The sequence below is a fragment of the Vespula pensylvanica genome, chromosome 16 (genome assembly GCF_014466175.1).
Source record: "Vespula pensylvanica isolate Volc-1 chromosome 16, ASM1446617v1, whole genome shotgun sequence".
Taxonomy (NCBI): Eukaryota; Metazoa; Arthropoda; class Insecta; order Hymenoptera; family Vespidae; genus Vespula; species Vespula pensylvanica.
This window is the reverse complement of record NC_057700.1, coordinates 3,247,857-3,264,886: the sequence shown is the minus strand read 5'-3', so window position 1 is coordinate 3,264,886 and position 17,030 is coordinate 3,247,857. Positions and strand designations below refer to the sequence as shown.

The 17,030-nt window shown below is 30.6% G+C and overlaps 1 protein-coding gene across 3 annotated transcripts; it reads right to left on the bottom strand.

The window, feature by feature from the left end:
* Nucleotides 1-13,945: 13,945 nt before the first annotated feature.
* Nucleotides 13,946-16,258, bottom strand: LOC122634903 (facilitated trehalose transporter Tret1-like). 3 transcript variants are annotated; one of them, XM_043824404.1, is made up of 3 exons: nt 16,067-16,258; nt 15,745-16,007; nt 13,946-15,375 (listed from the first exon to the last, which is right to left on the bottom strand). In XM_043824404.1, the coding sequence occupies exons 1-3, from the start codon at nt 16,176-16,178 to the stop codon at nt 14,314-14,316; spliced, it is 1,437 nt and encodes a 478-aa protein (XP_043680339.1). In that variant the 5' UTR covers nt 16,179-16,258; the 3' UTR covers nt 13,946-14,313. The 3 variants fall into 3 exon arrangements, with proteins under 3 accessions (XP_043680339.1, XP_043680340.1, XP_043680342.1); XM_043824405.1 differs by having other exon boundaries at nt 16,100-16,258; XM_043824407.1 differs by having other exon boundaries at nt 16,086-16,171.
* Nucleotides 16,259-17,030: the final 772 nt, after the last annotated feature.

The window sequence follows — 17,030 nt, the reverse complement described above, 5'->3', positions numbered from 1 at the left end:
GAATATGTAAATAAAAAGAGAGAGAAAGAGAGAGATGTTATTAACAACTATGAAAGTACGATGTGATTTTAAGTAACTATTAATTTTATATAATACATATATGTATGTATGTATGTATATCTGCATGTATGTATACATAGATGCTAGAATTTTGTTATTCATCTATTTATTTATTTATTTATTTAATTATTACGAAAATTGTTTCACAATAGACAACAAAATAAGAACGTGACAAGAATGTTACCATAGAAAAGAAAAGAATACTCATACATTATATATATATTTTGACCTATAAACGAATTATCATATAATTAACATGTTAATTAACGTCGAAGTGAATACATTTCAGGTATTGTCTCACACGACAAAATGAGGAAGAGACAGGACTGCACGTCTCGTTTCTAGGAACCAGACGACCGGGAAGCGACATTAAGGGAGGAAGCTGAATTGGATTGACATTATCTACGGTTCCAAGTTCCGGTACATCCCTCGAGAAATCAGTACAGTGCCTGCTGCTACCACTGTCCGACTCGTTCGATATATATATATATATATATATATATATATATATATATATATATACACAAATGTATACATTCGAATAGTACACACCCTACAAAGCTTATTTTCTAACATATGTGTTTATGTTGTGTTGTATAGCTATGTATGTTTGTATATATGTGTAAGGGTATAGATATGAGTGTAGATGTGCCTGATAAAAGGAAGCTTTTAACTATGCACGAACGAAGAAGTAAATTTTGTAATAATTTCTTCTTTACTCCTTCCTTGCCCTATCTCTTTTTTCTATTTCCCTCTCATTATTATTTTCTTCCTTTCTTTTTCTTTTTTCATCCCTTACTCTAGTCTTGTTTTTCTCTGTTGCTTATCTCCGATCCGAAACGTGTTAGATTATGCAACAAACGATCCAATTTAATTTCCTGGCCATTGAAGCATGTATTAACGCTGATTGAACATGGACGTTCCTAGTCCAATTATCGTTAATTTAAAGTCAATTATCATCGTGAACTCTTTCAAACGGAGTAAACTTCTCTTTATCAATGAAAAAATTAATATCTTTAATATCTATACAATATATATATATATGAAACTATATGTGAAAATAAACGTTTCATATATAATCGAATTTATTTAAATGTCTATACTTATATTACCATATTTCTGAACGATTAATACGAGAGAAAGAGCAAAATTTCAAAATTTATATGATTTGTCTACATACAAGAGAGATATATAATAAATAAATAAAAACGTTTAATTACATTAACATTGAAAATAAATTATTTAAATGATACATTAAACAAGAAAAATGAAATGAAATTTAATAAAAAACTTTCAACTAAATTTAATATCGTTTCCTCAACAAAGCCTGATTACCTCGATCTGTTATCGATAACAGACATAATCAAGATTTTAAAAATATAACGAACACGACACAAAAGTGTATATATATATATATATATATATATATATATATAAATTCAAAAAATACCCTAGAGAGAGAGAGAGAGAGAGAAGCAAATTAATTCGTAACATTTGAAAAATTTTCGGAAGTGAGAAAAAACAAAATATATTTATCACTGAATGACCATTGCGGCCAACATTTCACGCGTTTATAATCGAGAGACCGTAACTCCGCTGCAATCGCCATTTAAAATATACGTTTTATATTTTAATTAAAGCTTATAGGTACTCTCGATTCGTACGTGAGTGGTAGTGTATACTGCACGAATAAATACATATATGCGTATATCTGAAAGCACGCGAGAGTTTCACGTAGAAGAAAAAAAAAGAAAAAAAAAGAAAGGAAGATAAAAAGAAAGAAAGAAAGAAAGAAAGATTCTGTAAAGGAAAAAATTTTTCTAAATTATACGTTTTAATGTGCAAGAATGTCGATGGTTTTGCCTGCTCGTGGTCTTAGATACTTGAAAGTCTCGAAAGGAAAGGCGAAAGATTCAAGTACCATGTATTTTTCGCTTGCTTGCCTATCTACACGTATACGCACATGCACACTCAAATTCACAAATACATGTACAGTTATACGAACAAGTATACGAACAGGTATATGCACAGATAAGTACATGAACATGCATACGTCCACTCGAACTCACAGATACAAACATACAGGTTTACGAACAGGTATACGCATAATTATATCCAACCCTACAGTATATTTTAATACGTATATTTTAATTGTACGAAATACGTCGTAAAAGTTTATACATTGCCTCTCCTTTAAATATTTTGTTAAATTTTGTTTGGCAGACAAATGCTGGAATTCAGAAACCTCGAGGACTAGCTTTACTACAGACAACCTACCTACAGACCAATCTCAATCCTCTTAGAATGCTGAGTACTTAAGGTTGCGTTTGAACTCTTCTTCCCTTAAAAGGGTTTACGGTTCGTGTATTGCCACCACAGAAGATATTAAACCTTCTATAACTCGCTTTTCGAATATTCGCATAGCGATGATGAAAATATATCGAATTATTCGATATAATTATTTGGTGAATTATTCGATGAAAATATTCGTATAGAATAAATTATAATTATATATATATTAATAAAACTTCCTCTCTCTCTTTCGTAGAAAGGTTCTTTTTCACGGGTACACCAATTCATCGAAGTATTCATTTATTTTAACATTTTTTTATTTGCATCATTATTATCTGTTTATAGGAAGAACAAAAAATTATTTCACAACGATTATTAATTGTTGGATAACAAACTTTTTTTCTTACATCAATTTATCATTATTCTATTTATAAAAAAAAAAAAAAAAAGAAAAAGAAAAAGAAAAATTAATAACAATAATTATTAATTACCGAATAATACTTTTGTAAATATTAATTTATCATTAAATATTATTTTTTCAAGTCTACTAGAATTGAACGTGACTGTATATATAGTAACACTCGAAGTTATAAAAAAAAGTTAAACCGTTGTACACCTTTCGCGTAAAAATGATCTCTGAACGAATTCAGATCGGATCAAGAACATTCATAAAAGAAAAAGAGAAAGAGTAAGAAAGAAATAGAGAAAATAAAAATATATTAAATAGATACCTTAAAGTATCTACTACATTTTTTAACTATTCACGGTTCATCGGTCGTTCATTCTCGATTTATTTCTTCAGATCTGACACCTTCAAGATATTTCCTTCCGTCATTGTGTGAAGCAAGCTTGTCCTAGTTTCCATTAAAGAAGAAGCTTTACTTCTTCGTTCAATGACCGAGTACTTTTAAAAGTACAAGCTTTAAAATTGTGAACATTCTAATGATGTATTTATCTCTATTTCTCTTTCCACCATTTTCTTCACGTCTATCGTTCGTTCTCAGTCATCTCAGTCGGTCATATTTAACGAGACGATGATTATGAACACGCATGGCTGTGGGTATACGATAAAAGTGATAAATATATTTGATAATAATATCTATTCGAGCAAATGAACGTATATGTACATATCTCATAATAGTAATAGATTATTAAACAAAATATAATAGTTTGTCAGGATAAAATAATTCAATGAATTGTTTGAAAACATTAAAAACGTCTATTTCCAGTTGACCCTTATATATATTTCGTTATAATATCGAAACATAAAATGATCCCTTGCTTGTTTGCTTCATATACATAATCAATCCCTGTGTGATATAGAGTTCCTAATAAATTTACATTCCTATAACAATTAATGAATACATCGTCGTTGTTATATTAAAGTTGTACACTGTATAAATATGGAGTTGAATTTTACGATTCTCTGCGTCGTCGTATAAAATTTTGATAAATTTTTTATTAAATCGATTAATACTCGAACTCGTCTTTTCATTTACTTCGAATTTTATTTACATCTGTATACCATCAATTCGTTTACGATTATAATGAGTGTTCCTTTCTCATCCTATTATTCGCGATTCGAATTTTACATTTTATCGATCATGAGAAGTGTTAGTGAGCGATAATATTGTTTGTACTTAACAAAAATTGGAAACAAAGTGAAACATACGAAATATGCTATTCTATAATCATTATTTTATTTTTACGTTGACATTTTCATACTATTTAATACTTATATAATATTTAACGAATAAATTAGGCGATCAGAACCGATAGGATTTATTAAAATATCTAATTAATTAAACAAATATGCAGGATGTTCCGTAAGAAAATAAAAATCATTAAACTTTCGATTTAATCGTAAATAGCTTCGTATTCTTAAAATATTTCGAACGTAAAGTCATGAGACTTTTTTAATGAATTTCTTCTCTCTCTTTCTCTCTCTCTCTCTCTCTCTCTCTCTTTAACAAACGGGAGATATTCAACAAGAACCCAACCAATTTATAATCAGCTTATATAGACAATGTATAAGAATGTCTGTGCAATATGGTAACGAATATAACAATAGAATTACCCTGAAATATCCTAGTCTTTTGATCATAAAGATCTTGAAGGATCATTAAGAAAATTTTTACGATGGCTTACCTTCGGTTTATTTCATTTTACAAAATTTGTACGTTTAGGGATTCGATGTGGAATGAAAGGAAAGAGAAAAATAAAAAATTCAAGAAAGAATAGTTGAGGTAAAGATTAAGAATTAAGGATGGGTATGAGTTTATTGGACTGTAATGCTATAACTAATACTCGAGTTTCGTACTCGTCTTTTTTTCTTTCTCATTGAAACGGCTCGAACTTTGCCCTTTTTTTAGAAAGCTACTGGCGAATGGTAATAATTAATAGCTTCTGCTTCCCGCGTTTTTTTTTATCTTCTTTTATTTTCTTTTCTTTCCTTTCTTCCTTCCTCTTTTTCTTTTCTTTTTTTCTTTCTCTTCACTTTGACGAACGAAAGAAAAGTTCTCCTTCTCGTTTTTCCAATATCGCGTATTCTCGTTTTCGTGTGTTAAAAACATCCTTCCCTCGCATGATCGATTCTTGTGTTTTCTCTTTTAGCTTCTAATTTTATTTATTTATAAATGTTCTCTTTTTTTTTTGCGTTAGAGACATTAATAAATATATACATAGATGAATAAAAAAAAATGATGATAATAATATCGCATTATTATTAATGAAATATTTCGAAAGATGTAAAATAATAATCGTAAAATGTGCCATTACAAGGGTACAGGTAGTTGCAATATTAAAACTGTTGTAAAGGTCCTTTTCCCCACTTTTCTTCAAACCATTTCCTTCAAACCATTTTCCCTCTCTTCAAATTTTTCCTTCCTTTTGATTGGACATTAGACGAACCATCCAACTGTATAAATAGCGACCGTAACTTCGACGTTCAACTTAGTCCAACTTAGAAGACTGTGAGAAGAAGAGATCTAATTCTCAAAATCATCGAGTAATATATATACTTCGTACGTATATACTTAAAATTCTTCATACACGTACCAAACGATCATCATGACTATACCTACAACTAATCGAATTGATTTAAATAATTACCAAATGAATTATAGAGGAAATCAACTGAGAAGTTTAGAACCTATTTATCATAATGAAAACGAAGATAATGATGATGAAATTAATAATGAAAGTATTGACTTTAATGATGATACAGATTATGAAACTATTAATCTCGAAGGCCTTAACGTAATTTACAGAAGCAATTACGATAACGACAATAATAACAATAACAATAACAATAACAATAACAATAACAATAACAATAACGATAACAATAACAATAATAGTGTTGAAATCGTTCCAGTAGAAAATGATTATCAAAATAATAATCTGGAAGAAAATGGAAATACTATAAATGAAAATCGAATGCATGCAATCACATTGCTGCACAATATGCTTAGAAGACTTCATGCATCGTCTTCTAATGCGCTTCAATGTACTTGTAATTCAGTATTGTATGATATGTAAAGTGCCTAAGGTATTTACCACATAAACAAGATCAATCTTTCTTTTGGACTCAACTCGTTTACAAGAGCAAACCTTGGAATCGACGCAACCCAGATACAACCCAGATGCAACCCAGACGCAACTCAGATGCAATTCAGAAGACGTGACCTATTTTCTTCATCTTAGATAAACGTTATTGTTGTGATCATAATATCTAATATTTTTTCCCTGCTAAACACTTTTTACTTAACGAATTTTTCTTAACGAAGATTATGTTAAAAAAAATTTACAGAATTGTAAGTTAACACGCATAAAATGAATGTACAAAATATTCATACTCTTATAATTTTCTATTTATATGGATATATGTCTTTATCACTTTTGTATGCATGCACGTATGTATGTATGTTTGTGTGTGTACGTATACCATTTTACAAATGTGTATAACTTAAGTGTAAAGTAATATTCTTTGTCAAATGATATTTACTAAAGCTTGTATCACTAATACAATTTATATATCTATTTACTTATCATCATGTATATAATGCGTCGTGAACATTTAGTAATACCTCTAATAATCATTATTTACTCAAATCTGAACATATTTGTATCTTTGGATCTATGTATGTAAATTTGATTGTATCAAATGAACGATATGATACGAAAATAAAAAAAAGAAGTTTTTAAGATTCAGACAGTGACACTGTGTAATCGTTTCATTTTTATTAATACTATGCTAATTTAAAAGTCAATTTGATACTTTATTATGAAGACAAGATAGAAGAGAAGCAGCTGCCCGATCGCGGACGCTTTATATTGCGCTTATGAAATAATTTGAAATTCAAAATGATATTTTTGTTTCTTGAAATTAAAATATTCTTCTCGATGGATTTATAAAGCTCATTTAAAAATAAAAAGTAAAAGAAAAAGGATTACGAAACATATTAATTTCTATCTTTGAAACGTTCTTAAGGGATTATATATAATAAACTTTTAGAAAGTTAAGAAAAAAGATCTTTCAAAAATATCTTTATTCGATAATTTAAAAATGTTCATTGAAAATAATTTGAAAAATTGACGATTGAAATCGATTATGCCAAATTCGATATTACTTCTATCTTAAAACTTAAACGCTGTTTTTTCAAAACTGTTTTTCAAAAATTTGAAAGACATTCGATACCTCGTCATGCGGAAATTTATTTGTTAATATCATAGTTTATTTTCTTTTTTATTCATTAAAAAACTACTGAAATGTTTTATCGAAATTCAATAGCTCGTATTTTTTTATTGAACGAAAATATTAAAATCGTTTTTCTCTTTTTTTTGTTTAATGTACTTTAATGACTTTTTGTTTTGTAGTTTTGTTTTTCTTTTTTTTTTTTTTTTTTCTTTTCATTTTCGATAATTCTCCGAGGAGATAATATTGGCACTACAAACGACGTACAAATCTACTTTACTCGGTTCGACATCTACATCGAATTCCTAAAGAATAATGATCAGTTTTAATTCGTTTGTTTCTTTTCTAACAAAAAGAAACATTCCTCGAATTACACATTATCACGTGTATTTAATGATTTTTTTATTGACGAAATAAATTACATGTGAAAAAAAGTAATCATAAAAATAGCCTTTTACCGGTGCATCTAAGCATACGAGATCACTTGAAATTTTCTTTATTTCAAAGGAAGAAGACACTTTTCGATAGAAAATCTCTGGGAAATTCGTCATAATAGTAGGCTTATCGCATAAGTATCGAGTAGCTTGATGGCGTATTGCGGTAGGATAAGTGGCTTTAATCCAGCTTATCTCCAAATTCCATGATCGATATGAACGCCAGAATCAAGGCCCTTTGAAGCTATGTACATACCTTGCAACGATTTGTTTTACTGCAAATAATCGGATTTTCTCGATCGGTAATCCATGCCAACAGTATGGAAACCTTCCGTTCCGTTTGGAAGTTTTTATGCTAAATCAAAATCCATTCTCTCCTTTCATCATCCTCTCGCCGTAATATTCTCTATATAAATAAAAAATATTAACTCCGAGAAGAAACTTCTTTATATTTTTTTCCATTCGTTTCGATTTCCACGTTAGAAGTATTTTCTCGCGAAAAAATTTATTAGAATCATTAACTGTACTTTAATTCAAACGTAATAGCTATAGGGCAATACCCATGTAATAATAACAAAAAAAAAAAAAGAAAAAAAAAGAAAAGAGAAGAAGATATAAATCAGGAACGTATCGAAAGGTTGTAGGTAGTAAAGTCGTATCGATACCACCTTTAGGTGACCTTTTTAAAACTTTTCTCCATTCAGATTTTCAATGGGGTCTTTCCTCGTAAAAGGTGAAATAATTTACGACTTTTAATCTCGGCCAAGATATTCTAACGACGACGAGTTAAATAAGTGGCAACCATCTATGTATGTATCTAAGTATTATGTATGTTACCGTGAGAGGACACGCTACAAGCAATAAAACTTTCTCGCTCGACAATACTACGGTCGCTTAATTACCTCGCAATTTCGTACGATCCTTTACGAAAAGTCTACGAACATTTCGATTATACTCGACGAGTTTGATCGTAAAAACTTTTATTGAGACTTGCCTTCCACCCTACCCTTTAAATTCTACTATTTCTGTTGTATGACATACTTAAACATATAAATTCGTGTCTCTTAAAATCCATTTTTCTTCTCTTTCTATCTCTATTTTTTTATCTCTCTCTCTCTCTCTCTCTCTCTCTCTCTCTCTCTCTCTCTCTCTCTCTCTCTCTCTCTCTCTCTTTTTCTATATCTCTGTCATTCATTCTTTTTCGATCCCCTTTTTCGCAACCATGTACAACTCTTTTTTTCGAGGTGAGTAAGGGGAAAGGGAAAGAAATCCTTTTGAATATTTCAAATCGAAACTTGCTCGTACGTTAAATATTCGCTCTTGAACGATCGAAAATTGTATTACCATGAACGTTCTTCGCGCTACTTTTCAGGTCAATCCGCGCTTACCGGAGAGTATCTCGTATAATTCGAGTTACTCTGTGATTTACGATAGCCGAAGCTCGACGGTTTTTAGACCGCGTACTTCGTTATCTATCGCGTTGCATGTAAAATATCGAGAAGATCGGTAAATGGGGACACGATCGAGGTACGAGAAGAAATATTGAAAATCGATACGACTCTTTCTGACTAAAAAATAAAACTAAAAAATAATGAAATATAAAAAAAAAGGAAATATATATTTAAATATATATATATATATATATGAGATCGCATGATTAATTAAAGAACTAATTAACTAAATCGATAAGACTCTTTTTGACTAAAAAATAAAAAAAAAATAAAATAAAGCATACACCTATGTATAATAACTATATATGCTAATGACCGTAAAATTAATTAAACGTAGAACTAATTAGCCAATACGAGTGACTGAAGTTAAATCACGAATGTGTAGAATTAGGAATTTCGATTATAAGATTTTAATTCGTTCTTTAATGCATGTTTGTTCTACTCTTTATTAATTTTCTCATAATTTCAAATATTAATGTAAAATTATGTTTCCGATCCATTCAAATTCACTTTTCGCAAGTTCAAACAGATTAATTTATCCAACATCGTATTACCGTACCCGAGGCGACATTGAGGCAATGTTAAATTAACTTAGAAATGAAACTAGATCAATTTCCCTTGCTTACGTTTAAACGCTATTATCATCTCGAGTATCATCACGATGTGGGTAGATCAGAGAAAATTTTCTATTTGTCTTCGCAATCATAACAATCTCATTCTCGCAATATAAATTTACATTTCTTTCTTTTTTCTTTCTTTTTAATTCAAGAATATCATGCACACAAACGTTATGAATTCTCCTGAAGCTGTAAGAGATAAACAAAAGATCATAGTAATATCATTCGAATATGTTTAAAATCCGACAAATATTCTCACTACGGAATCAAAAAATTACCTCGAAGAATTCGAATTTGTAGAATCAGAAAGAGGAAGAAAAAGGAGAAAAAGAAGAAGAAGAAATAAAATAAAAAAGAAGAAGAAGAAAAAGAGGAAGAGAAAGAAAAGAGAAAGCCTGGAGTGAATTGTTATCACGGAAAGAAATTTTTTCTGAATACTTTACAAAAACTTTTCCTATTCGTTTTACCATGAGAAAGAAAGAAAGAGAAAGAAAGAGAAAGAGAGAGAGAGAGAGAAAGAGAGAAAGAGAGAAAGAGGAAGAGCGAAAGAAAGAAAGAGAAAGAGAGAAAACAGATAGGAGAGAGTTATGCTAGCAGAGAGTTTGCTGGAAGAAGTTATGCTGACTGAAAAGTTTGACGGTGAGGCGCAATGTAAATTTCTCATACAATTTTGTCGGTACACATCCGCCATAAACATATTACCAGGTAGAGAATAAAGGTAGGATGAGGGTAAAGTAGAGGAATACTTTCTTCCATAACGAGAATGAAGCCCTCGACAATTCATGCCTCGTATTTTCAAAATTGCAGCAATTTTCTTTCTTTTCTATTCGACTTGGAATCGTATACGTAAACTAGAATACCGTATACGTTATACTTTTTTGAAATTTTGACGTATTATATCTTCTTATAGCATTTCCCTTTAGGGATTTTTATTATGTAAATAAAGAAAAACGTGTTTAAAAGAGGTAACTATGATAAATATTATAACGAACGTGTTTCTGTACGTAATATTAGCATTAATCTTACAATCAATTTTTATACGTTTATATATGTATATATATATATATGTGTGTGTGTGTGTGTGTGTGTTCATGTTTGTTGCAATTATTTGTTGCAATTTTCTTTCCTACGCATCGATCTAGAATATTAAACGAAAACGTATTACTTTTGTGAATTTTTAGGATTTATATCTTCTTATAACATTTCCCTTTAGAATGACATAATATGAATAAGGAAACGCTTTTAAAAGTGATCGATAGTTAATATCATAACAAGGATATTTGTAAAATGATTTCAACATTAATATTATAGTTAATTTTTATATATTCCTTTGCATTAAAATATTAAAATTTAATCTTGGTAAAAATTATTTAATCGAAATAAAATTACATATATTTAAGATTATTATATTATTTCGTACGGAAATGTTCGTTAATAAATTTTTAGTAACATTACTCGTAAATGTTTATTTTTCTTTCTCTCTCTCTCTCTCTCTCTCTCTCTCCCTCTCTCGTTAGCCTTCAAATCAAAACTTGTAACATTTACATGTTTCAAATTCGTATCTGATATCTGCATATTCAAACAGATTATCATATTAAAAATTGTAAAAAAAGAGCTGCCGTTACTAATTTAGTGCATATACCTGCGAAATCTGTTCTCATTCGGTTCTTCGATGTGTGATTATACTTATACATATATATACATACATACATACATATATATATATATATATATATATATATATATATATATATATATATATATAAATGTGTATACCTGTATGTTTGTGTGTATGTACGCGTCTATGTTAACACGAACATTGAAGTCTCGCACACCGGTCCGGAACCGTAGTCTAAATCAAACAGCACTGCAAATTGCAAATGAGAGCTAATTGCTTTCGTGCTTTACTTACAACCGCAGAAACGTTTTAACAGGCTCTGACGCGCCAGAGTGTTCGTAAACGGGATGGCCGCTGTGTGTTACAGGGAATTTAATCCCAATAAAGGACCAACCAATGGAACTTAACTTCCGACTATCGTATCGCGCTTGGAACTTCAATCGAATAATACGATTGAACGCGTATCCTTTCCCACCAACGATTCCACGATTTGATTGCTTAGATTTTCGAATTGCCCCTTTCGAGTTCTGACTCTCGGAGATTTAGAAGTTTACAGTCCCGACATTGTGGAGAAAGTGAACTTACGTATGTACGTATACAAGAGAGAAAGAAACTCGATACACTAAACATCGAACGAATCAAAGATACAAATTTTAATCGCCGTTTTAAAAATGCAATTATGCAATAAAATCATAAGTATATATACATAAGTCAATAAACTCTTCTTCTTTTTATCTCCTTATCTTAAAACAAATATTAAGAAAACCAAAGAATCGTAAATAGTAAAATATTGAAAAAAAAAAAAAAAAAAAAAAAACAAATTAACGCTGATCGACACGTTGAAAATAATATCGAAAACAATTTCGAATAGGAAATTGATGATGAAGCAAACTCGAGATATTTTTGTTCTTTTTCTTTTTTGTATCATTCATTTCGTCATCAATGATGTATAGAATGAAAGAGACGAAGAACAGATATTAATAAACTAAATCGATTTACGAAATAGTTCTCAGCTACGAATAGGATATCAATTGTTAGACATCGACAAAAAATATCTTAAGTATACGTTATAAAAAAAATCTTTAGGAATAAATCTTTTTCTTTTTTCCTTTTTCCTCCCATTGCTTCACCAACAGAAAAAAGAAAGAAAGAAAAAGAAAAAAAGAAAGAAAAAAATACCAGCACAAAGCTGACGGAAAAGCCATAGGTTATAGTCGTAGCATTCATAGCGTTGCGTATCTGTTTACAGAACGTGTTTGTTTGTATGCCGGCGGTAGTTAGTGTGTTTGGTTCGATGATACAATTGTATGCACAGTGTGGACTCTATTTGCCAGTGCACAAGGACATACCGGAGTTGGTGTTGGTCAGTGCATAGGCTCAGTCGATAGGCAGCCGTTGAATGCATAGGCGGATATCTGTGTTTGTTCACCCAGAATACGCTTTGAGCTTTGTGCTATGACAGCGACGTTACATCTACGGATCTAGCCGCAAAGTTGAGAGCGGATCGTTCGATCACGATCTTAAGCCGACACTACAGCCTCCCATTACGTCATCGAGACACGATCTATCTATATACACCATAAGTATCTATTAACTGCTTCATAATCATCTATAATATCTACTTTTTACAATGTTTAAAAATAAAAAAAATTACATCGTGTCGTTTTAGAAATATTTGTTCACAATTACGAAACGAAGGATTATTTTCCACGTATTAATGGAAATTTGTTAATCTATTCTACAAAGTAAGATAAGTAGATAGTGGTATCTGTTTATACGATTCCCACAGGGTGTATCTATCTACGTATGTATGTATGTATGTATGTATGTCTGTATGTATGTCTGTATGTATGTACAGATTGGAAGAACTAATTCCAACCACTAATGGTTCTGCCAATAGCAATGTCTTTAAGACTGAATAGTGATTATCGTTCGTAAGAGAGATCGAAAAAGGAATCCTCTCTTTACTGATTAAAAATAAATACGAACAAGGAAATAGAGATCTTTTCTTTGGAATGAATTCAAGGATTTAACTCGAGTTAACTATTGGATTGCGATAATATTTTTTCTATCGTTTAATAGAAATTATCTTTTGTCTTAAAATAATATTACGTATGTCTAGAAAGTTTTAAAAGTAAAAATGGAACCTTCAGAAATATTTTTATTCGATTATATTGACGTACAAGTAAGGACTTTCAACGATTCACAATAATTGCTTGTAAGGGTCATATATCATTAATAAGTATATTTGATTTTAGATGGAATTTGAATACTCGTTAACAAAACGTATAGATAAAGGACATAATGCCAACATTTTACGAGATTTACGCATTTTTAATCAACACACATAGTCTTTTATAATCTGTTGAATCGGACAATAAATAAATGATGAAAGTAGGTTCTACTAAACAAAAAGAACCATGGGTTTGTTTGAATTTTTACTTACCCTTCAAATATCAATTCATCATTCATAAGTCCATACGATTATGAGATTTTATTCTAACATTTCCAACGAATTATCCTAACACTATCAATAAGCATCTTTCTTTTCGTTTCCATACATTTTTCAACCCTGAACTTTCTCTTTTCTAATTTCGCCATCGTATTTAAGAATAATTCGAGAGAAAGCATCGATTTTTTAAATCGCTCTTAATCGAACAAATCGACTCTGCTTGATTGGAGATCAATAATTTTAGAAGCATAACGGATTGTTTCAATTTCTTTTAATTTTTTTTTCCGACGAAAGAAATATTCCTCGAAGTATAAGCATTGCCACATGTGTTTAATAATTTTTTATTAAAAAGATAAATCACATACGATAATAAGATCGTCATGAAAATAGTCTTTCCTCTCGACCGTTCAGATATATTTAACTCGTTAATAAAGACATTAACGATGATAATCAATTATGTCAGTAAAATTAAGTGTCATGCGTTAACATAATAAAAATTTCCGAGGTTTACAAAATGATTGTAAGATCTCTGATTTACGAGTCACTCAAAAGTTGTCTTGTCATCCATAACAACACAGGATACTGATTACGTACAAACCGAAATTCTTTTAGTCTGATTAATCGTTCGATCAAACATTAAAGAATCGACGTAACAAAAGATACAAAAAAAAAAAAGATCTACTGTAGTTGTTTTCAATTATGTAGTTCTCGTTGAATCTCAACAAATGTCTTACCTTTTACTTCCGGTACCAAATTAAATAAAATAAATGTAATTATCCAGACGATGATACAAAATCCAAAAAAGGGAAAGGAATGGCCATAATTAAAATATATAGCAATTAAAATATAAAGCTTACTAACGATCATCCCAAATAAACCATTAGCAATACCAATGATACAGAAACTAAGAGGTTTTACTTCGATCGAGAATATCTCAGACATCATGATAAATAGGAGATTAGATATTGAGTTAGAAAAGAAAACCAACATAATAAATGCTATTAACGGTACTAAAAAATACGTGGACACGTCTTCGTTGATATAATCTTTAACGTAAAAGAAAGAGCCAATGGTGAGATTGCAAAATCCAATCATAATACCGGATACAAATATCAATGGTTTACGACCTAATCTATGAACAATTAAGATCATTGATAGAGACGATAATAATAATGTAACACCAAAGATTATGTTAGCGATGTAATGAGACATTTTACTTGACGTTTCTTTGAATATCATTTGTCCATAAATTAGCATGGTCGTGTAACCACTGAAATGATTACATATAACCATTAAAAAGATGATTAAAAAGGCACGTCTATTTTCTTTGATCATAAATATGTCCTTCAACGTACTTCCACTTCTTGTCTTATTATTTTCTTCCTCGTTGTTCAAGGATTCAACGATCGTTCTTAATTCCTCGGAAACGTCGATTTTACCATGTAAGTTTTCTAAAACGATTTCGGCTAACTCGGTTTTACCTTTCATTGCCAGATAATATGGCGATTCTGGCATGAAAGAAAAGAAAACGACGAAGCAGATCGACGGTATAAGAAAAATAGTAGCTGTTGTTGTTATCGTTAAGTAGGGTACTGTTATATAAGACGACAGGATACCGAGATTGAACGTGATGCCTAATAAAGCTCCGTTAACACCACGAGTCTTTATCGAGGATATTTCGTCCAAATATATTGGAATCACCATGAGACCCAATCTTAAAGAGATACCAGAGAAGAATCTTGCCACGTACAACATCTGCAAGCAATAAAAAGAGAGAGAAAAAGAAATAATGACGGAACGAAGACCCAATAGAAAATCGTGTGAATCGACCTTTATTCGGCTTCGTATAACCGAATAAAAATTTGACAAAGTTCTTATCTTCAATCTTATCTGTTTCTCTAAGTGATAAATAAACATATCGTAAATGTTACGAGAGGAATTTATACAAGAGATTATAAGAATATGATTTTTACCAATTAAGATCTCTTTTGTTATTTCAAACCGAAGTCATGGTTAACTTGAAATATTCTGACACTTTTGTAATTAGTAAAAAAGAAAACAAGAAAAGTCACGTTTCATTTCCATTTGAAATTATTAAATCAAAATGCGAAATAAAGTACTTACCGTTACGCTCTTCGCAACTATGATCAAACACCAACTGAGAACGAGTGATAGACCGCAAAACAATAACGTATATTTTCTCCCAATTTTGTCAATTGCAAATATATTGATGAGTGGTGCTAAAATTTGACCAAACATCATGGAAGCCGCTAAAGTTGAGATATCCGAGACGGTAACAGGAATTGGCGAATCCGGTGTTAGCAACAGCAGGACTATCGGTGAATTCCATCCTAACAGTATACCAATACACAATGTTAACACGGTACCTGAAACGTTTTTTTCGAATTAACATGAATTCGAAATTTTTTTCCCTTCGACGATTTACGTAAACACGATTTTCGCACATGGAGTGCCTTACAAACGAAGATCGCTAGATACTCCCAGATTTTCGAGCCATGAGGTGACGTGTATTTTCCCTTATCCCCTTTCCCGTTCATGTCTAATTCTTTACACAAGAAAATTTGTCTATATCGACTCGAAAGAGATATTGTTGAGACCGTACTCCGTAAAAACCGTCCGTTTTGCCTCTTTTGTATTTCAATAATCTCTACCTGTGTTATATTTGAGATAACGTAAAGAAAAAAAGAAAGAAAAAAAAAAGAGGAATAAAAAAGAAAGCGAGAAAAAAGAAACAAAACCGAGATTGTAGTAAGAAGCATATTTATAACCAGCTTTCGAACACATGCACGTCTAACTATATTCTCACGAGATACTCATATATCTCCTCGTAAATCAAACAGCGCGTTTTCTCACTTCTTCTTCTTCTTCTTCTTCTTTTTCTAGATACATACGTACTTGAAGTATACGATCTTCTCTTTTAGACACGTATGTATATACTTACGTATCGTATGTATGTATTTATCTATGTATGGATCGTGAACTGTCCATTAATAGCACATGCCAAAGATACAAACCCTTTCAATTTATTGAAACTTTTCTTTTGATATGTCTTCCTTTATCCTATTCGTATTTTTATCTATATAAGAGGAAATATTTTGGTATATTTCCATATAGATACATATATTCACGTGTGTTGAACTTAGTCAAAGGAACGTGTAACGTTAAACGACACATACAACAAAAAGCATACTACATAGATGCTACAAACGTATCCGTTGTCTTATTAGTATAGTTGTCACGATCTCATCAAAGTAACATTCTTTAATGTTACATGTTTCTTTCTATATTTTCGAGCATGTGCAATCGCGTGTATTTAATGATATTTTCTTTTATATGATAAAAGAAAGATAGGATAAGAGAAGACGTATAAAAAGAACTGAATAAAGCGA